At 38.6% G+C, this 21,490-nt stretch overlaps 4 protein-coding genes across 10 annotated transcripts in view; 2 read left to right on the forward strand and 2 right to left on the reverse strand.

The window, feature by feature from the left end:
• LOC109857951 (ethanolaminephosphotransferase 1-like) lies at positions 1 to 3,662 on the reverse strand. The gene is made up of 8 exons (XM_020434754.1): positions 2,743 to 3,662; positions 2,403 to 2,471; positions 2,032 to 2,224; positions 1,569 to 1,831; positions 1,321 to 1,478; positions 993 to 1,173; positions 725 to 901; positions 1 to 623 (listed from the first exon to the last, which is right to left on the reverse strand). The coding sequence occupies exons 1-8, from the start codon at positions 2,866 to 2,868 to the stop codon at positions 561 to 563; spliced, it is 1,230 nt and encodes a 409-aa protein (XP_020290343.1). The 5' UTR covers positions 2,869 to 3,662; the 3' UTR covers positions 1 to 560.
• On the forward strand, positions 3,607 to 7,138 carry LOC109857948 (protein crooked neck). Of its 3 annotated transcripts, none has more exons than XM_020434748.1 (2): positions 3,607 to 3,687; positions 4,687 to 7,138. In XM_020434748.1, the coding sequence occupies exon 2, from the start codon at positions 4,719 to 4,721 to the stop codon at positions 6,735 to 6,737; it is 2,019 nt and encodes a 672-aa protein (XP_020290337.1). In that variant the 5' UTR covers positions 3,607 to 3,687; positions 4,687 to 4,718; the 3' UTR covers positions 6,738 to 7,138. The 3 variants fall into 3 exon arrangements, with proteins under 3 accessions (XP_020290337.1, XP_020290336.1, XP_020290335.1); XM_020434747.1 differs by lacking the exon at positions 3,607 to 3,687 and adding an exon at positions 4,415 to 4,488; XM_020434746.1 differs by lacking the exon at positions 3,607 to 3,687 and adding an exon at positions 4,444 to 4,604.
• A 153-nt stretch (positions 7,139 to 7,291) lies between these two features.
• LOC109857952 lies at positions 7,292 to 9,200 on the forward strand. The gene is made up of 2 exons (XM_020434755.1): positions 7,292 to 7,921; positions 8,380 to 9,200. Exons 1-2 carry the CDS (start codon positions 7,845 to 7,847, stop codon positions 9,032 to 9,034), a joined length of 732 nt encoding a protein of 243 aa, XP_020290344.1. The 5' UTR covers positions 7,292 to 7,844; the 3' UTR covers positions 9,035 to 9,200.
• Positions 9,201 to 10,620: 1,420 nt separating this feature from the next.
• LOC109857949 (TRPL translocation defect protein 14) overlaps positions 10,621 to 21,490 on the reverse strand; it is a 13,319-nt gene continuing 2,449 nt past the window's right edge. Inside the window, exons 2-10 of one of the 5 annotated variants that reach the window (XM_020434749.1) lie at positions 20,213 to 20,280; positions 19,181 to 19,218; positions 17,988 to 18,025; positions 14,758 to 14,886; positions 14,575 to 14,647; positions 14,034 to 14,434; positions 13,612 to 13,819; positions 13,267 to 13,448; positions 10,621 to 13,065 (exon numbers count right to left, since the gene is read on the reverse strand). In XM_020434749.1, coding sequence (XP_020290338.1) covers positions 12,758 to 13,065; positions 13,267 to 13,448; positions 13,612 to 13,819; positions 14,034 to 14,434; positions 14,575 to 14,647; positions 14,758 to 14,886; positions 17,988 to 18,025; positions 19,181 to 19,218; positions 20,213 to 20,280 — 1,445 coding nt within the window. In that variant the 3' untranslated portion in view covers positions 10,621 to 12,757. Of the gene's footprint in view, positions 13,066 to 13,266; positions 13,449 to 13,611; positions 13,820 to 14,033; positions 14,435 to 14,574; positions 14,648 to 14,757; positions 14,887 to 14,946; positions 15,024 to 17,987; positions 18,026 to 19,180; positions 19,219 to 20,212; positions 20,281 to 21,490 lie in introns of those variants that run through there. The other 4 variants (XM_020434752.1, XM_020434753.1, XM_020434751.1 and 1 more) reach the window with 4 other exon arrangements.

Here is a 21,490-nt window from a genome sequence, read left to right on the forward strand (position 1 = left end):
TTTTCGCGCACTCGCGCGAACGTGACGCGCAAAAGACACGTGCTAGAAATTTTGTTAAATTCTCACGATAAGTTTGTCATGGCAATTAACTTTTTTTTGTAATTATTACACTAATTGTAAACGTGTTTTTTTACTCGAGAGAAACAATAAATCAAATCCGTGAGAGAAAAAAGAAACTTCTTTTTCTTCCTCGAGAAGAGTCATTTTGCTTCAATTGTTTTAATCGACTTGCCAATCGACTACCGATCAGACGTTTGCGACCTAGAGTCGCAAAACAATAATATGCTTTATTTATAATAGACAACCTGATCAATTGACAAAAAAGCAAGTCGAGATTCAATTTGAAATCTTGAAGATCTTTGGTAGAGACACAGAGGAAGAACTTCCTTTCTCTTGCGGAATCGATTTAATTCTCCCGTGTACGTGTGTGTGTGTAAGTAAGTGTGTGTATGTGTGTCAGATCTCTTCTCCCTATTTGCTTCTCTGTTTTTTTATCAATCTGTATTTTTCTTACGCCTATAATAATCTCTTCGTTTTTAACACGCATCGTCGGCAAGTAGTCAGTCGGAATGATTTTTTATGGAGAACGTTTGAATGCGGAAGTGACGGCACATTTGACGTACCTGAAATCAAAACGTAGGTGTACACAATTAAACGTACGTGTCAATTAATTATCTTATCTTAATTGCATTTATAATAAAGAAAGGTTTTTCATTAGACTTACCACGCAAGCTCCGTAATGAATATGCGCTAACAAGGCTATTACAGAAACTAAATACATACATTCCAGCTCTAGGTTAGGCAAGATAAAAGAGAAAATGGTGCCTATTGCGACTGGTAACAGTATCCACGGTAATATCTCGCATCTGATATTACTCATTTGGGATACAATTAATCGACACTGCAACAACAAACGATAAGAATAAATTTAAAAATATATAAAAAGTATTAATGACATTAAATTTACATATATATGTATTTATTTATCTTACACATATATTGGAAAAAATAGTGCCGATGGCAATAAATATTATTCTCGGATCTTTTTCCATAATATTGGTAGGAGAATGCACGACCCAGATGGTAGAGATCGCGAAGAGCAAAATCGAAGGCACCAGCGGCCTAACAGCTTCCGGGAACGTTCGCATTTTGCCGGTTTTATCTCTGTACGATCTGTATAAAAATCGTCAACTATTTATCACGCGAATTAACACAGTTAGCAATATGGATACGATAAAACTAGTTTTATAAATTATATGTATATTTAAAACTGTGTGATGTGTGGATTTTAATTTCTTATATAACAACAACAAAGCATACTTGTAAATGTTCCAAAGAACAACTGGCAAGTTGGACACAAGCGCGCTGACGTAAAACAACATTTCGAACATCATTCCCGCTGAGATTCCACCCAGCAATTCGAATTTCCAGGCTTCGTGCCCGCCTATGCTGGTGAGGGTAAAAACTATGATAGTTGCCTAAATAGAATAAAACAATAATCGTGAAGTAATGTTATTTTCATAGATATCTGTAAAAAGCACAAGTGTGTGAAAAAAAAAAAGACTTACTAGCATGGAAGCATCGTATCCCCAGGGAAGGAACAGCACTCCCGTGTTGTACTTCTCCCAGTGGCTCAAATAGAAATTAATAAATACATTCCACAGTATAAAGTACATCCGTAACGGTGAGACACTGTGATCCGTTCTGCCGAATACCGAGTACATGCAAACTGTAATTAACATAGCGGTCCAACTATCCAGTCCGTGATCGAATAGCTCTCCCAAAGGACCGGATGTTTGTGTGCGTCTTGCCTGCTTTCCATCTATTCCATCTAAAAAAGTTTATCAGTGAAATTCTTTAATCATTTGTGATCAAAACTGATTCCTTAATACGAGACTTATTGACAAAATTATATCACTTCCTTGCTCTGTTTTCAAATTTCATTAAATTCAACCGTATTATTGATTAATATATTGTACATTAACTAACGTCAATATATGTGAATAACACACAATGTGAAAGTACACATACCAAGCGTATATGCCATAAAAATGTTACAAGCGGCTACAGCAAACACCCATCTTGGTATTGGAGGGTATTCCGGTTTGTCATCGCTAGACGCGTAGAAGTAGTAGTCATAACTCGCAAATAACATAAAGTTTAACACGGTAAAAAGAAATCCGGAGAAAGTTAGTACATTCGGAGCAACCCATTTTGGACAATACTAGAAAAAAAAAAAAAAACAATTAGTACATTAAAAAAAAACTACCTTATTATACAAATATATAAACATATATGTGCATTCTAAGAAAAGTATATATTAGTTACAAGTAATTGTCTATTGTTATATATATTAATAAAAAACTGTTGCGTGCGTCTCGCGCTATAAAAGCAGATCATACCTGTACCACTTTGTTCCAAAAGGGGTGCATAACATATACACTTAAAGGACTTGTATCTAATGAGCTGTACTGAAATATCAAAAATAGTTGAGATGAGTAATGAAATTCCGCTTTATAAACAAGTGCGTAGAACATAAAAAAGATTTGATTGATCATCCACATTGACTCATGATTATTGCAAATCATCATACTTGTAAAAATGTTACATATTATGTAACATTTCTAACGCATAAAGATCGACGCGTTTACTGTTGAATAATATGTACCGAATAATTTTACAAAAACGCAGTTACGAGTTGTGCACAAAAAAAATTGATAAAAAAGAGCCGATTGCTCTCACCTTATAGCTCTCGAAACCCGAGAGGTGTTCCTCCGTCAGATATTCTACCTCGCATTTGAGTTTGCGATACATTATGGAAATCTCTCGAAGATATATCTTAATCGCCTGTACAAAAATCAAAATCATCCACTCAGGGATCGGGCGTGTGCAATTACTCGTACATTTGCGTAAGAAAAGACGCCGGGCTCAAGACGCCAAATACTCGGATTTTTCGAGCTATATATATATATACATATATGATACGTATATATATATATAACTTTCTCTCTCTCTCGCTCTCTTATTTATATCGTTTACAAAATCGACTACGTCGGCTCATCGTGCGTGTGGCATCGAACAAAAATCTCGACGTTCAGAAGTCGCGAATGCGAAATGTCACTCTATAAGAAAATTTTCCACTTGGCGGCGTGACGTATACGCGATATCGCGTTCGAATCCACTTCTTAATACACTTGAGTCCGCAGATCGCCGAGTCACCTTGCGCCTCGCGTAACGAAGACTGCGTATAAATGATAAATTTTATATGTTACGTTACGTACACGCGCGCGTATCGTCCGACCCCGGCTTGTCATCGGCAGGGATGACACCACGCATCGCGCAACAACACGCACGCAGATCTTAATTGTGCGCGTCTTTGTAAAAGGAACGCGCGCCAATATCGCACCGTGCGACGGACTACGACGACGTGTTGTGTGCGAGCAATGAATCTCTCGGTTCCTCGAAAGAGGGAAAGGAAATTCCCCTTCTACGTAGCTCCGCTACGTTCCGTTTTACTCGAATTGTCCGGAGGGGAAATCGATTGTGTGCATCTCCCGTTCCGATAATCCTCACTTTTTTCGCACTTTCATCTCGCGTTTAAATACGATACGCGCGATTGGACAAAAATCGGAAAAAGCAACGTCCTCCATGTCGGAGGAGCGAAACATTTTCTGAAAAAGTTTCCACGTAAGTTTCACACACTTGTAACCGTCTTCCCTCCGGTGACGATCTATTTTTAACAGGTTCTTTTTTTATTCATTTAAAATCGTTAGATGATATTAATCATTAGATAATGTTTATATTTTATATTGTATTTATATTACGTTAGATAATATTTACATTAGATAATTATACATTAGATAATAATTTCGTAATTGTTTTTTTTATCATTGGGTGCGTTCAGACAACTCAACGGTTGAGAGATCATGATAGGACTATTCTTCAAAATCTGATGCGGTTCCAAAAGTACGATCCAATCAGAAGTGATTATCTCTCAACCGTTGTGCGACTGTTGAGTTGTTTGAACGCACCCAATGGGTGCGTTCAGACAACCCAACGGTTGAGAGATCATCACTTATGATAGGACTATTCTTCAAAATCTGATTTGGTTCCAAAAGTACGATCCAATCAGAAGTGATTATCTCTCAACCGTTGTGCAACCGTTGAGTTGTTTGAACGCACCCAATCGCTTCTCGGATTGGATCGTACTTGTGGAACCGCGGCAGATTTTCAAGAATAGTCCTATCACAAGTGAGGATCTTTCAACCGTTGAGTCCGAACGCACCCAATAATCGTGCGGATTAGACTTTCGACCAATTGGAAGAACGAAAGTCAAGTTTTAGTGAACTTCGACTCGATTGGTCGAATTGCAATTCAATCTCAATCCGCGGTGTGATACAGACCTAAGAGACGGTTTCAAACGTAATCTGTTGTCTCTGATCATTAGGCGCAAAAAGTAGAAGCGAAAATTAGAGGAAGAGAGCTTGTGTACGTATCGTTTTCACATTTGATGATTTTTTACAACAACATTGACGAAATATCGGACAAATCTCCGAGGTTTCGCATCAAATCTTGATATCTTGATTGTTCCAACTGAGATACGCGTACGTATCGCGGACAGAACGTTTCTAACCTAGAAAAAAATTCAAAAGTAGCATCGATTTTACTTTTTTTTTCATATTGCAGCAAAATATACTGTGAGATTCTCACACGGAGCCATGGAGAAGTCGCAGAAGATGCCCAAGGTGGCGAAGGTGAAGAACAAGGCGCCCGCGGAGATACAGATCACCGCCGAGCAGCTGCTTCGCGAGGCGAAAGAACGCGATTTGGAGATTCTGCCCCCACCTCCGAAGCAGAAGATCTCGGATCCTCACGAGCTTGCCGATTATCAACACCGAAAGCGCAAAGCGTTCGAAGACGTTATACGCAAGAACCGCATGATCATTTCCAATTGGATGAAGTACGCGCAATGGGAAGAGAGTCAGAAACAGATCCAACGAGCGAGATCCATTTACGAGCGAGCGTTGGAGGTGGATCATCGTAACATATCTCTGTGGCTCAAGTACACGGAGATGGAGATGCGCAACAGGCAGGTCAATCACGCCAGGAACCTGTGGGATCGCGCGGTCACGTTGCTGCCGCGAGCAAATCAATTTTGGTACAAATACACGTACATGGAGGAAACTCTGGAGAACATTGCCGGTGCGCGTCAAGTGTTCGAGCGTTGGATGGAATGGGAACCGGACGAACAGGCCTGGCAGACGTACATCAAGTTCGAGCTGCGCTACAAAGAGATCGATCGCGCCCGACAGATTTACGAGCGCTTCGTTATGGTACATCCGGATGTGAAGCATTGGATAAAGTACGCGCGCTTCGAGGAGTCTTACGGATTTATCAGAGGCGCGCGAAACGTCTACGAACGAGCGGTTAACTTTTACGGAGACGAGGGTCTGGACGAGAAGTTGTTCCTGGCTTTCGCCAGGTTCGAGGAGGGTCAGCGGGAACACGATCGCGCTCGAATCATCTACAAGTACGCATTGGAACATTTATCCAAAAGCAGCAGTCAAGAGATTTACAAGGCTTATACGATTCACGAGAAAAAGTACGGCGATCGTTCGGGAATCGAGGACGTGATCGTAAGCAAGCGGAAGCATCAGTACGAGCAGGAAGTGAAGGAGAATCCGTCCAACTACGACGCGTGGTTCGATTATCTGAGACTGGTCGAGTCCGAAGGTAACGTCGACGTGATACGGGAGACGTACGAACGAGCGATCGCCAACGTGCCGCCCACCAAGGAGAAACAGTTCTGGCGAAGGTACATCTATCTTTGGATCAAGTACGCGATCTTCGAGGAACTTGAAGCGAAAGACGTCGAACGTTGCCGTCAGGTTTACAAGGTGTGTCTGGAACTCGTACCCCACAAACGCTTCACATTCTCCAAGATCTGGTTGTATTACGCGTACTTCGAGATTCGACAAAAGAATCTCGCGAAGGCGAGAAAGACGTTGGGTCTGGCGCTGGGTGTCTGTCCGACGGACAAGCTCTATCGTGGCTACATCGATCTGGAAACGCAACTGGTCGAGTTCGATCGGTGTCGCAAGTTGTACGAGAAGTTTCTCGAATTCGGTCCGGAGAATTGCACCACGTGGATGCGATTCGCCGAGCTGGAAACGCGTCTGGGTGAGATAGATCGCGCCCGCGCGATCTACGAGTTCGCGGTCGCGCGGCCGCGACTCGACATGCCGGAGCTGCTCTGGAAATCGTACATCGATTTCGAGATCGCTCAGGGCGAGGCGGAAAACGCCCGTCAGCTGTTCGAACGTTTGCTCGAACGCACGTTGCACGTCAAGGTCTGGATAGCTTACGCCAAGTTCGAGCTGCTGAACCCGCAACTGGAGGACAGTCCCGACAACGTCGCTCTTGCCAGACGTATATTCGAGCGCGGCAACAACGCGTTGAGAAACAGCGGCGACACCGAGAGTCGAGTGTTGCTGCTCGAGGCTTGGAAGGACTTCGAGAGCGAAAAAGGCACGTCTGAAACCCTCGCCAAGATCATGGAGAAGATGCCGCGCCGAGTGAAGAAGAAGCGACGCATAGTTGACGAGGACGGCAACAACGACGGTTGGGAGGAAGTGTTCGACTTCACGTTTCCGGAGGATGAATCGCAAAGACCAAACCTCAAGATCATGGCCTTCGCGAAGGACTGGAAGAAAGAGATGGAAAAATCGCAATCTTAAGGATAGTTGCGTAATCAATATGTGTAATGTAAAAATAATCACGGAACTCTGCGGTTGTGTCCTGCGTCGGAACAAACTTTGAACAAACAAAAACGAAGAGAAGACCGACGCGATGATAAGAAAAAGTCGAGGATGGAGAACTGATTTTTCCTCGTCGACGCACTGACTCAATCTGATGATACATTTTTATGGTATTGTACATATATAAACCCTATTTTATATTATAAACATTTGAGGGACTGTTGTGAATGAATCACATCATAAAAACTGGGTTTGCTTCATATGTCGGTTGATTACATGTGAAAACTGTGATACTCTGTTATCATGAAAATTTTCTCCAGAGAGAAAAATTCTTTTTTTTCTTTTAAACAACTGCGATTACGACGCAAATGACAAAACGGTAAAATATATTGCTAATTAAGTTCTTTAATTATTATAAGCTATATATTTTAGCTTCTCTTATTTACTATATATATATTATATATATTATTATATATATATATATAATATATATATTAGTTATGTGTATAAATGTTTGTATTTATATAACAAAAACTCCGTATGTGTGAGTATGTAAATAATATTATTAATCTTTACAGGAGAGTGATTGTTGGTTCAGTTTGTTTCCTGCTTCGAGTAAAATATTTTAGTTCGATCGCGACGTTTTATTATTCAAGTATTTATTGTTTTTTTAAGAAATTTGATATTTCGCAGCGTTTTGCGATAATTTGCCGCTACTTTAATTATTGCACAGACTTTGCGCGTGTAATTGTTGAAAAGCTTATTATTATAAATTACGTGTGAAAACTCGCGAGACATTTTTCGTGTTAAGTTTTTCGTATTCACCGCCAAGCGCGATCTCGAATCATCGCCGCGTCTAAAGTCGGCGACTTCAGAGACAACTTCCGGTCTTGTCTCTGTTCTCGCTTTTGCTCCTCACTCACTCACTCAGGTGTTCCGTCACCGGATCACTGCGATCTCGGACGGACGGTGACGGGACGGCGTCTAAACTTCGCGCGATGATTACGTTTAATTAATTAATTAATTACGTCGCGCGATTTAGATCGTCTAGTTCGTAACTAATCGACTGAGATATTATATATCACTATGGCTTCCTTGGTTGCGGATTACGGAACATCCTCTGGCTCGGACAGCGAAACGAACGACGACGCTTCGGATAATGCGTAAGTTTGGGCCACTGTGTCAAGTTTAAGATCAAACTTCCCGTTTGTTTATGTTCGTTTTAGCGCACAAGTGTAGAATTATATAAATTAGTCGTGAACCTCGCGCTATACTTCGGGGAAAGGGGGTTAGGTTTGATGAGATCAGATGTGAAGAGAAACAAGATGATTTGACGGATCACTTTGAGAAATTGAACAAGCAAGAAAATAATAAATAAATGTCAGAAGGATCTTGTAATACATAGATGATGTTATATATAGATAGAAAAAAGGTGCAGAAAAGAGTTTGTAAAATTCATAATTTGAATGACGTAGCAATAGATAAATTTGATAAAATTAGCTGAGAAGAGAGAGAGAGAGGAGAAAGTTGGAGCAATTTAAACACCTTTACATTTAGCAACCGTGTATGTACATGCGGAATACACCTTGTTCTTTGTAATCTGATATTGCCTAACCATTAGCTTTAAGGGTGCTGAGAAGTCGGCGGGGTCCGAGAAAGAGAGAGACGAAGAGGATGAGGAAGAAGAGGATGACCGGGAGGATGAGAACAAGAAAGAGAACGGATACGTGAAAATAATTGAAACAGCAGCTTCCAAAGAAAAGCTTCCATTGCCCACACCAGATTTCAATAGCACGCCCACATTGCTTAGAACCTCTGTGTTCTCGAATCCGTTTGTCGAGGCAGAGCGAGCAAAGAGCGCGATCCTGGAGAAGCACGTGAAGATGACGCCCACGCTGGACGACACAAAGATGATAAACGGCCGTAAGATCTGCTGGAATTATCGTAAGGGCCGTTGTCGCTTCGGTCACAATTGCACCTTCGCCCACGACTCGGATTTGCACCGAAGCGCGGCCGAATTGGAGGCTCTGCGAACTCCGCAGGAGACGCTGGTTTGTCAAACTCGTTACAGCAACGGACAACTACAGCAGCAGCAGCAGCAGCAGGTGTTGCAGGTCGCGAGCGACGACGAGAACGAGGTTGATCAAGAGAACAATCGCATGGCAAACAGAAAGCGCAAGAAGAGACCCGGTCTGAGCCAATCGTTACTTCCGAGTAAGAAAGTTTTCAAGCTGTACAAAGCGCAACAGCAGCAACCCAAAACCGTTACTAGATGAATAACCGTTTTGTTCAGGTTTAGTATTAAGAAATGAAATAATGTCTTCTCTAGCCAAGTTGTTACATGTGTTCTTTGAAAAAAAAAGAACGCGGCTCAAAAAATGTACGCGCACCGTGGGCGATTTTTGCCAGAGTCAAAAAAAAAAAACCAAAAAAACAAAACGACAAGTAAAACAAAGTAAAGAATTGAAAATTGAAAAAACTTTCAGGGGAAAAAGAAAAACACAATTGCGAGTTTGTTCAATTCGATTCGTTATAAAAAAAAAACAAAACAAGTTTTTATATTCTCTTTCTCTTTCCAATTTTTAAAACTAACATAATAATAATTAACAAAATAGTTTAATAAATGAACGACGTAAGATAACGTAAGATCATCAGTAATGATTAAAACACGTAGGAGTTCGGCAAAAAAAAACTTTGAAAGTCGTCGTAGGGTTTTTGATTCACAAGCAGAGCGCGGTACAAGAGAGCGTTATATATATACATATGTGTGTAAAGAAAAGAAAAAATTCCAATTATGCTTCCAATGCAAACTACAGTACGTAGATTAGGGAAATAAGAGAACTCTTGTCTCTCGCAAGACTACTTACATGTACAAAGCGCGCGCGTAAAAACTGGCTTTTCAAACCTCGTAAAACATGTCTTCTAGTTGTTCCATATCTCCGTTGTTTTTCACTTTTTTTCGTCAAGTGCGTGTTAGGGAAAATCGCGCTAAAAAAATAACGCTTTTACGATACGCAAGTGTATCGCGACTTTCTTTTGGGAATAAATTATTTGATAAGGGAGCGAATTTTTTATGTTGAACATCTCCGGATAACCCGGACTCTCATTTCGTTAAATTACCACAGCTGAGCGCAGTTAGTACATATTTTTGTATTTCTTATCTTTGTTTTTACAAAAAAGATAAATATTTACTTCCTTACTAAATACTTATCTTGTACAAACGATAAATATTTACTTCCTTATATACATATATACACACACATGCTGCGATCGAGACTAAACGCAACTATTCTTAGTCACATTTAGTCATAATAATAATTGTGCAATTAATTAATTATCAAAGTCTTATAGATACAATAATTATCTTTTAAAAGTAGGATTAGTTTAAACTCTTGAAAATTTAAAACCAACTACTTTTTAATCTACTCTTTTATCAAGGTTCCGTTCGGATATGGTTAAAAATGATAAAAAAGTGTTCTCTAACAAAAGTATTCGGGGACCTTGAATGGTTTACACACGTGGTTGTATATTCATTAATATATACACGTCTATTCTACAAATTATTTGTTAAAATAAGTAAATATTATGAGACCAAAAGTCGAAACAAAAAAGTGTCAAGACAAAAACCAAAAACTGTAAATCTCGTGTTGTCAGTAAAATGACTTAGCTGTTCTATCAAATGTCTTGATAATCTGCGTTATCCCTTCCCTCGCGATATCTCATACATATTATAATTGAAGTAAAATTTATATAAACGTTACTTTAGTATTATATAGCAATGATATTAAAGTAGCGTTTATCTTTGATGTGGACGCGAGGTATGGCACACAATGACACGATGGTAAAAACATAAGACATGATAGGCACATGACATTTGTTTTATTTAGACGCTTATGGGTACAACATATTTTTTTGTCCTTCAGATCCATTATCTACGTAAACTGAGTGCGCTTTGATATAATTCACTATTGCATTCTCGATTGAAAATATAGACTTTTTGTGTTTATACATATATATATAATTTTATATATATATATATACTCTTTTCTTCTCTCTTTAATTTTCGCAAACGTTTAACAGGCACTTCGTCTCTCTTTCTCTCTCTCTCTCTAAACAGTGGCAAAATTTGTGAGTGATTAGTTTGACGTGTAAGAAAATGCGATAGCGAGACGTGCACAAGCGTCATCTCTTAGATTTAGAATTACAAGAGGAATTACAAGAGGAGCATCTCGCAATCATATTTTACTCTCTCTCTCTGTCTCTCTTTCTTTCTCTCTCACTTTCTTTTTCTTTTTTATTATTTTTACCAGCGCGTGTTTTTCTTATCCCAATCTCGTGAGATCTCTTCTTAGAGCTTACATCGATATATTATTGTTACATATAAAAAAATGATAGATCGGACAAGAGATGATCGCGCCTATAATGTATAATTATTTTAAATTGCTTTTATAGGCAAGCACCTTATATCTTAAGTACCGCGACAGTAGTTTGCTTAGGAGTTTTGCCGTGACAAAAGAAATTGCATCTACTTTGATCATCTCCAAACGCTTTTTAAAATGAGTTATCAGACGTTTCTAAATTATCTAAAGTTAAAAACAATCACAGGCTACAATGAGATCCGTCAGATCTTGTACATATCAAGAATATCAAGAATCTAATAAAATCGCATACATAAAAAAAAAAGTAAAATACAATTTATAAACTAATTAGAGATTTTATTTTTACCCCACAATTTTTTATAGAAAGAATTTCGAGTTTGTGTTTGCATTGCGTTGAAATGTGGTTTATAAAAATGATAGAAAACACGTTTTTATAAGTTAGAATCGAAATAAATGCTGTTTGATAACTCATTGTAAAACCTGCAAGTTCTCGCATTTTTACGTTACTATACGACTAATATACAAAGGTATCGGAACATAATCTTTCGCAATCTTTTTGACATTAAATACATTGAGGAGATATTTTTAAAACACACGCTTTGTGAAGTTCTTATATTCTCAATAGATTTCGCTACAACGCGCGCGTTCCCAACAATGTTGCTGTCCCAAGCATGCGTCAATATATTTATCTTCTACTAGGATTTTTTGCACGTTCTATATCGACTTTTTTCAACGCGTATTTTTCTATCACAATCATTCTCTCTCTCTCTTTCTTTCTCTCTCTCTCATCATCATCAGTTTTTCCTTTTATTCTCTTTCAAATTCTTGAGACAATACTTGAGGTACAATATATTAGACAAACTAGAGTACTAGAGTAAAATAAAGTGAAATACAAATACTCGGTATGTCAATAGACAAATTGCTCGTTTCGTGAAGGTTTAACAAAACATTACTGAAATTTAATTTTATCATCAACGTCACTTCATTTTAATATACTACACGTATTTATCTCGGTTTTGTAATTTTACATATACATAAATAAGAGACAAATGTGCAACGAGAAATCTTTTTATTTTCTCGTTTTGTTTTGGATATGTCTAATAAAAACTAATAGACAAAAAATATCTAAATTTATAAGAAGGTAGTAGAGTAAGTGTTTTAAGTTTAAGTAAAAATTTGAATTCCTCAAAATTATAAACAAATTTTTGTATTTTTCATGATAGATTCTTCGAAAATTTTCACATTTTTTTTTTATTTTTTTAAATTTTATTTATTAACGGTGACAAAACCGTCCAAGTGGGAATTTACAAAAGACGCAATACTAGCCTGATATATTGGCCCGATTTCTAAAATCCCACCTGGACTACTTGTAGAGTCCTTCACGACAAATACTTTACGATAAGTACGACACGCAAGCTCGATTAAAAAATAGATTATTCTATTTCAGAGATCTATCTTGCGTCCAACTGGTTGCAATTTCACTCAATACATTTATTAATTTAGACAATCCGCGTTCTGAGAATTATTAGATTTCGTTTACGTTATAGTTTCGGAATTATGCGCGAGCGGCTCATAAAGTACCTTATTGCCTCTTATATATAAAATTGTTTCGTCTTATTATTAGACTATGTCCTCGAATCCGTTTTTCCGCGACTCGTCGATTCTCAATTTTTGTAAACTATCGTCTAACCTCGTAGATGAGGCGCCATTGCGAACGGTCGAGTTTCGATAATCGCTGTTTATGCTACACTGCTCGGCAAACGTAGCCTTACCGTTTACCAGATCTTTCTGAGCGCCATTGACGTTTTTGTTGCCCGTTTCTTGTTGACCGTTCACGACGGAATTCAATCCGCCGTAGCTTTGCGTGTCCGTCGAGTTCTTCGAGGTCGAAAAGTTGAGAACTTGATTTTCTGTAGACTGCATCGTGCCTGTGTAAAGTAAAAATGACAAACTTAGATTTACATATTCTGTTATTTCTATTTCATTGCGAGTCTCAGAGATCATCGCTGTTATAATCAGAATACACGTATAACTCTCGAAGCCAAGAAAGTTTAAATAATCCAATCAACATTTATTAGCGAGATAATTCAGATAAGCGACGTAAAAATACAGAGTCACGATAACAGTACCGTGCAAATTGTGACAATATTTGTTGGTGCTGTTCCATTCCTCGACCAAGCTCAGATTAAACATGCTGTAATCTGGATTGTTGGTGACGTCTTTCTCGATCGTAAGGAAATGCGGCAGAATGTTTTTCAATTCGTCGCCCGTCAATGCCGTGTAGGTCTCGAGTAACATTAAACCACGACATCTGCAACACGCACATCATTTATTCGATAAAGTTAATGGCTTGATTATATATATATATATTATACATATATATGTATAATTCGATAAAGTTAACGGCTTGGTTATACAAATATAAAAACGAAATCAATTTGTTTAAAATCACGTAGTTTTGTAGAAAATCTTACCTGGGGTGCGCCGGTTCTCTGTATATGTCTAACTGAAAATATTGATTGTTGATGAGAAAGCAACGACGACGTTTATAAATGGTGAAATGCGAATCGTCACGTTGAGCCAGCATGTTCAAATAGTCTCGTTGCGTTAATTGAGTCTTCACCTCGATCACTTGTCCGCACATCTTTGGTCGGCGAATTGTGTGGATATACGACCAATGACCTTTTAATACAAAGACATTCAGACACTTGTACTTTAGCACGATGTAAAATCGCACAAAGGGCTTGCAAATATATTTTATTAACGACATTATATCTAAAAAAAAAATTGTTCGTTTTATTCAATTCAAACAAATAATTGTGCGTGCAAATCAAAATAAATATGAAGAGACAGAGATTATAAAAAAAAAAAACATGAAGCTTTCCTAAGGTCTTACCTTTCTGGCCGCGTTTACGTAAGCGCGCCTGCATCTTGGGATTGTTGCTCTGGAGGTAGTTGTGCACAACGTCGAAGTCTTGGAAAGGCGGGAATTCGCTGTCGGGCGGCAGCGGCGCTTTGACGAGGAACTTGACTTTACGGCTGCTGGATCGCAACCGGTCGCCGATGTCGATACCCAGCTTCTGGCACACGCACTCGATCATACGACAGATTTTCGATTCGAAATCCTGCGAGTTATCGATCACGTCGAAGTAAGGATGACCGACCCAGGAGGCCGCGGCTTTGTAATCGAGCTCGCGAGCGACCACGACGCCTTCCGAGCGACACGCGTGATCCTCAGTTGAATAAAAATCCTCCGCTCCGTTCGCCGCCGAGACCATGTGGATGATTTGGTTGTATCTGGTCAAGTATGTTTTAAATTAAACAAAAAAAAAAAACATCGCACAAGATTGTGCGATTCATCTCCTTCGACGAGAAGAAGATACGCGCGACAAGAGGAGTTTGACAATTTTCCTTGACGAAGTTACATTTGATCTTACCTGTTGTCTCTCAGCTCGACGTTGTTCCATCCGTTCGAGGCCATCATTAGCTCCCACTTGTCCTTCGAGATGACTGCCAAGAAAATTCTCAATGAAAATTCGTTGTCAAATAGAAAAAAGAAAAAAAAACACAAGAAAAGATCAAAGTTAAAAGAGAATTGAAAAGCAAGATTTTCTACTCACAAGCGGAAGCGTCCATTGCGCCGCGGTCGCAAATGATGAGACAATTTCTCGGACAGCTCTCACCTAATTGGAAAAACGTGTTCTCGATTTGGATCATTGTGCGCAGCAGATTTTCCTGAAATTTGAACGCTGAAACAAACAAGAGAATTTGCGATATATCTTGCGCGATTACAGTCTTTTATGTCTCACCTATATATATGTTTCTCTTATGAGACTTATGCGCGGACGGTAGCTCAAAGCGCGTTAGCCTGAATAAGCTCGTTTACCTTGAAGAAAGAAACAACACAGTCTACAGCTTCAAAGCTCTTGTGGAAGCGAACTTCGTTGGGATTACGGTAAAAAAAAAAAAAAAAAGAACAATGCTCGTGAAACATTACAGCGTGTTTGCGCGAAATTGCATCAATGTGATCTGACCGGGACTGTCCTTCTCAAGCGAGATCCTAGCATAGAACGCAAAATCGTCGCTAAACAAAAAATAAAAACGTGAGGAAAAATTTGTATTTGTACTCGCGTCAATGCGAATATTGCGATTCTATTTCGTAATAGGAAATTGTACGAAGGAAGTTCTCGTGTGTTGGCGACGACGCAGTTCTAAAAGTAGCTTTTCGGGATACGCAAACGAAATGTAAAAAAGTCAAACAGAACAAAAACAAAATGACAATATTACCGACGAGATATAGGGCAATATATGAATATATGTATGTATCTACAACAAGCGACCAACCAATCGAATGAGTAGATAAGAAAGAAAGAGATAAAGCTATTCTATTGTGAAAGGAAATGACGATACGAATTGATCTGGAAAATCGAACGAGATAAGAATTGAAGAAAAAAAAAACAAACAAACAAACAACGAGATGAGAAGATTGTTACTTTTACCATTACTTTTAACTAAAAATTTATCTGTTTTTTACATTTTATTCGTGTAACGAATTCTTGTGTGTCGCGTGTGTCTTTTCGCTCTCCAACCCCAGGACTCACCCACGCCGGAATTAACTTCCAGAACTTGCGGCCATCTAGCCTCGCCCCCGCGGGAGGAGACGTCGCTCTTACGATTTGTTAGTCGCGAGGATTTCGCGTGCGAAGGACACTCCGCTAGAAAATCACCAATTCGTCTCAAAATATATATCGTCTTCGAAACATTCTTTCTTTTTTTACGTGTGATTAAGTAAATGTTTTTTTTTTTTTTTTTTAATTAAATAGTATAGTGGATTTCACACACACGGGGACTTTGGATGTTGAGTCGTTGAATCTCTCTCTTTGAAAAAATTTTTTAATGAACTTTTAGTAACGAATACAGCACTGCAGCACTGCAGTTTAAAATCTTGACTTGTTTAGGCCAAGTGTTAGCTGACGACGAACGTGAATTGCAACGCAAGTCAAATTACACCGCGTAAGTCATAAAAATCACCGGTTGTAAACATCGGTGTAGCTTTTGCTTTTCCAACAATGCTGTTTGGTTTGTGCAAAAGAATATGATAAATGATGGGGACTCGACTCGCGCGATATCGCTGTTGAAATTTTCCAAAAGAGCATTTGCTTTGTAATGTAACGACGACGACGACGACGACGACGACGATAAACGCATGCAAAAAAAACAAAGTGAAGCGAAGAAGCCTGTGACATTCGTATTCGTTCGTTCAAGGACGAGCTGATTAAAGCCGTGCGATCGTCTTACGTAAGGGGCGAACAAAAGTGCGAAACAAAACGGCGACCACCCGCGCAGCAAAATGAGAATTCTATTTATTCTTCTTTGTTCTTTTCGCGCAACGTTTTTTAAATTGAAATATTTCAACGTCAATTTTCCGAACGCTCAAGTCAAAGCGCAAGTCTCGGCGAATGAAAGAGAAAACAAGTTGAAGCAGAAAAAAAAAAAAAAAAAGACGTCGCAATAATCGAACGTCGGAAGTAAAACAGCGAGATGCAAATTCGTCGGAGCGAACGCGTGTGCATGAGAACTAAGTTAGCGCGGATGCTAATCGACGTGGAAAAAAAAAAAAAAAAACGATAATAATAAAGCTGGGCGTGATATAATCGCGAGCACAAAGTTTCCCCCCCGTGCGACGCACGTGTGTGACGTGGGGCCGGGGGGGAAAAGGCCGCGACAGCTCGTCGCGTCAAGCCAAGAATTTTCGGCGTTATGCAATTCGACGACGTGGAGGAGGTGTGCAAGAGAGGAATTATTGCGCCCGCTATAGAAGCTCGCGCGGTCCTTTCGGCGCTAGAACGCGAAATTCTCAGACGCGCGATTTTGTTGAAAATTTATTGCAACAAAGAAAAACTGTGATTTTTTATTTAATTCACACGCGACGCGCGAGCCAAACAGGTTTGACGACAACCGTTTGATTAGAATGTAAAAAAAAAACCTTCCTTTTTTTCTTTTTTTTTTCTTCTTCGTCAACCTCGCGGGATTTTTCCACCCGCTCGCTCGATTATTACGCGCGATTGCGACGGTTGACGCAATCCGTCATCATGTTTCCGGGGTAAGATTTAACGCGCGATTTTCGAGGTCGACGAGAAATAACGCTCCGATCTCTGGTTCTTCTATCCCGTCGCGAGACACCCGGTCTGCCGTTTAATCGCGCATTTGCTCAAAGCAAACGCGCGCGATAAAAAGCGGATCGATAGATATAAATTCGAATTGTTACAATGCCGCGTATATAAAGGCAATTATATTTCCATCGATTGAGTCCGAAAGAAACTTCGCTCTCTTTGTTAGATCAGCGTAGCTTTAATCCAATGAGAATCGAAAAGGATCTTGTTCTGTTTTTTTAATTCTTTCCGACAAAAAAAAAAAAAGAAAAAAAACGCAACAATCGATCGCAAAAGTGTGCTGTGTGTTCTCGAGTAGTTTTCTTTTCGATTCTCGTGTTGCGTTCGCCGAATGGAACATCACAGTCTCGACACAATCAACACATCACAAATTACCAGTTTATAAACGATAAAAAGATTTTAATAATTGAATCAATCACAAAATCACTTAAACTCGCGTTAAACATTAATTACTTAATATATATATAATTAGATAATCTCGTTCAATAGTAATTACTTAATATATGTAATTAAATACCAATTAATACATAATTAATTCGTTATTAATCATTTAACTCGGCGATCAGTCGCGTATTTAGATTACGAATCGCGTACTGGAAATAAATGTCAAGAATTGTGGAGGGACGAGTAATGCAAAAAAACAGAAAAAAATTTAACGCCATCAAGCGCGAACTTACCCTCTTCCGAATTCAGGTCTGAAAACTTGACGCCGCCGCTGAAATGGAAAAAAAGCAGACGACAAATGAGATAATTGCGTACGCAAAATACTAGGCTGGTAACGTGTGCGCGTTCACTATAATCAAATTTAATCTTTATGTTACGAACGTAAAAATCAATGGGGACTTGGATTGTATGTATGTATGTATGTATGTACATTGCACAGCTGCGTGAGCAAAGGGAGTTTCAATTATTATTATTATTATGATTATTATTATCATTATTATTATTATTACACGGGCTGTGTATCGTGTTCTCTAATCTGTTTCTTTCGAACGATATATGAGGTGTATCTGCTTCCTTCAATCGCTTGATCATTAAAGCAATATAGCGCGTGTGTGCGTATCCGTTAACAAGACTCAAGCGCAAATGTGCGTGTACGTGTGATATTCACAGACGAAGTTCTTTCAACGAATTGCTCGCGTCACAAATAATAATACATATTGAAAAAGATGAACACAATAATCGAACCGATCGAACGGTTTCTACGAACACAAATCAAACAATATATCAAATTATACTTTTGGAATTCTCCGCGATTGATCTTTTTTTCTGCTTTATTCGCGCGATTTATCGTTTAACATTTATTATACTACACATGAATTTATTAAGTGTTTCCGATGACAACTACATTTTTTCTTGTGTTAAATTTTATCATGCAAACTGCTCGCTTATGTAACGAGAAAATAGGTTTTTTTTTTTTTTGCGCGTGCGACTTCTCTTCCACATTATTGCGATAACGGAAACCGAACGAGAGAGGCGCAAACGACATGTGATGATTTTCGAAAAAGCTTTTGTTCGATCCTGGGAAAGACCTTCTAAAATTCTGTAAAAAAAAAAAAAAAAGCAAACAGATGTCTCGCACATATTTCTCTCTCTCTTAAATAAAATCCGTTGCTTAACGAATTATGATTTTATAAAAATTTATAAACACATCCATTTTGTAGTTAATTTTTTGAATTGTCTTTCGTGCAACTTGAATATAAAATTGCGCGCGTGTTCTTTTCTCTAAAGTTAATGGATAAAAAAAAAAAAAAAATACCGTAAGTTCGCTCCTCTCTCTCTCGGTCCGGCTACTTTCTTTCCTTTTGTATTTTCTTTTGTTTTTTTTTTTTTTTTGTTTTTTTTTTGTAAGTTTTGTATAATTGCATACCTGAGCAGCACGGTCGCTGTTTCGGGGACACGATACACCTGAAAAAGAAGACAACCACCTGTCGAAGACAACGACCTGTCGTATCTAACAGCGCACAGAGAAGATTTCTCTCTTCTCTTTCTCAAAAACTAGATCGCGCATTTTATCGCTTTTCTCTTCGGAGGCTACTTTATCGGACCGCAAAAAAGCTCACGCGAGCTTTCAAAAATTCGAAATTCATCCCGTTGTACACATTTTTTCTTTCGAAAAATACTAAATGCCGGAAAGCGATCAGACGCGAATATATATCTTGGAAAAAACTCGATAATCTCTTAGATAAAATCTACTTTAGAATCACTTTGTATATACGCGACTTTGTAAACTTACAACGAAGTAAAATTTTTCTCCGACAAAATTAAAAACGTATTCGACGTGTTACCTTTGACTCGAAGTATATTGTATATACAAACAATCGCGGAATTAATTTTTATATATTCTAGAAAAAAAAATCTAAAATATAGAACCGGCAATCGTGCTCGGTTGTATCATTAACGAACAGTTTCAACAACCACACAAGTTCAACAAGGACAAAGAGATTTGATTTTTGTGAATAGCCAGAAACGCGCAGACGTTCGCTCGCAGAGAGATTACGATTATTTCTTTATTGTTATAAACTGTACGTTTATATAATAATAATAATAAAAAAAATAGTAATCTGTGCGCGAACACCTGCGTTTTTTTTTTTTTTTTTTAAAAAAAACTCTTTTTGCAAACACTTTCTCTATTCTCCTGTGATTTATGTGCGAGCCTACACGTATCTGTAGATGCGATTGCAGTTTCGGACATGCGGGTTTCACCCGTCGGGTTCAAAAATCTCTTCTACGAGAATCGAACGAGAGTGTCATTTGTAGAGAAAAGTTTTCGTTTTTTGAGAGATTGAAACTCAACGTGACAGAGATTGATTGATGTTTTTTTTTCTTCTCATTCTCTCTCAACAACAAAGACCGGAAAGTGACAAAAATGTTTCGGAGATGGACAAAGTTCTCTGCCTACCTTCCAGCCCATGTTCTCGAAAAAAGTGCACAGCCTGGTCTGTCCGGTTGTTTTGCCTCCGCATGGTCCTGCAACAAATCGAAGTTGCGAGCAAAAATTAAAAAAATTCACGTTGCAATATTGCGAAATCGAGTCGATATGAGACAACGCGTTTCTTATATGAATAAGTTATGACATTGCTATATATATACGCGCGCGCGCACACACACACGTACATATATGTATATATCAGCTCTTCTTCAGCTCTCCTTCGTCATTATGTAAAAGCAAACAAAGCATGCAAAAGGAGGTACACGCCAATAAAAGTCAAATTGAATGTAATTGGCGCACGCGCGGGCTATTAACCCGCGACGGGACGCGCATCACGTTACTTTTTACGAAGCGCGTTATTATAAGAATCGATTGTCAGAACCCGGTGGTGGTACAGAAACTCACGATAAAAAAAAAAAAAAAAAACAATTGCGCACACGCGAAAAGTAACGGCGCAACGCGCAGATTCCTCCCTAAATCAAATTGTCTTTTTTTACGCTTTCCTGTTTTATTTCACAAATTTTACGGTATCGCAAACAAATTGTCTCTTTTCACGCACGAGTGAACTTTCTCTTGAGGTTTTTCTTTTGCGACGGCTACAGGTATACTTTCGGTTCACGTCGATATTTTCTCAGCTTTTGTTTTGAGCCCTTTTTCTCGAACAACGTGACGATGACAATTTCTCTCAAGATCAAGTGAAAAACGATCCTCATTGTTCTATTCTTTTCGTTCCTTTTGGCTCATTCAATTTGTTCTTTTCGCGTTTTCGGTCAGTTCAAGATTCTTCGGAACAATCTCGTTACGAGAGATTCTCCTTTTTCTCACGATTATGTCACATGCTGCTCGCAGAAGATAATCGCGTCGAAACACGTAATATACCGACGATAAAGTGTAAAAAAACAAAACCTATCTCTGCGCCGTTAATGAAAATAACACTCGTGACGGTTTTTTTTTTTTTAGCGGTTTTCGATAAAGATATATCGTACAAGAAGCTGATCATTTAAGCGAGACAAAACAAAATAATAACCGTCGGTTGGACAAGAAAAAACTGATGTCTGCAAGATGTCTGAAAAATGCCGATATGCTTGCCTACGCATGTGCCCGATGTCTGTGTGACCCTACCTTTTAAATGTCCACAAGTATCACATTTGTACGCAATATATAAATTTAAATATGTAAAAAATAATTATGCGTACATGTATATATGCATTAACAATTATAATATATATAATATATATATCAATATAT

Source organism: Pseudomyrmex gracilis, unplaced genomic scaffold (genome assembly GCF_002006095.1).
Source record: "Pseudomyrmex gracilis isolate BER0280 unplaced genomic scaffold, ASM200609v1 scaffold_178, whole genome shotgun sequence".
Classification (NCBI taxonomy): Eukaryota; Metazoa; Arthropoda; class Insecta; order Hymenoptera; family Formicidae; genus Pseudomyrmex; species Pseudomyrmex gracilis.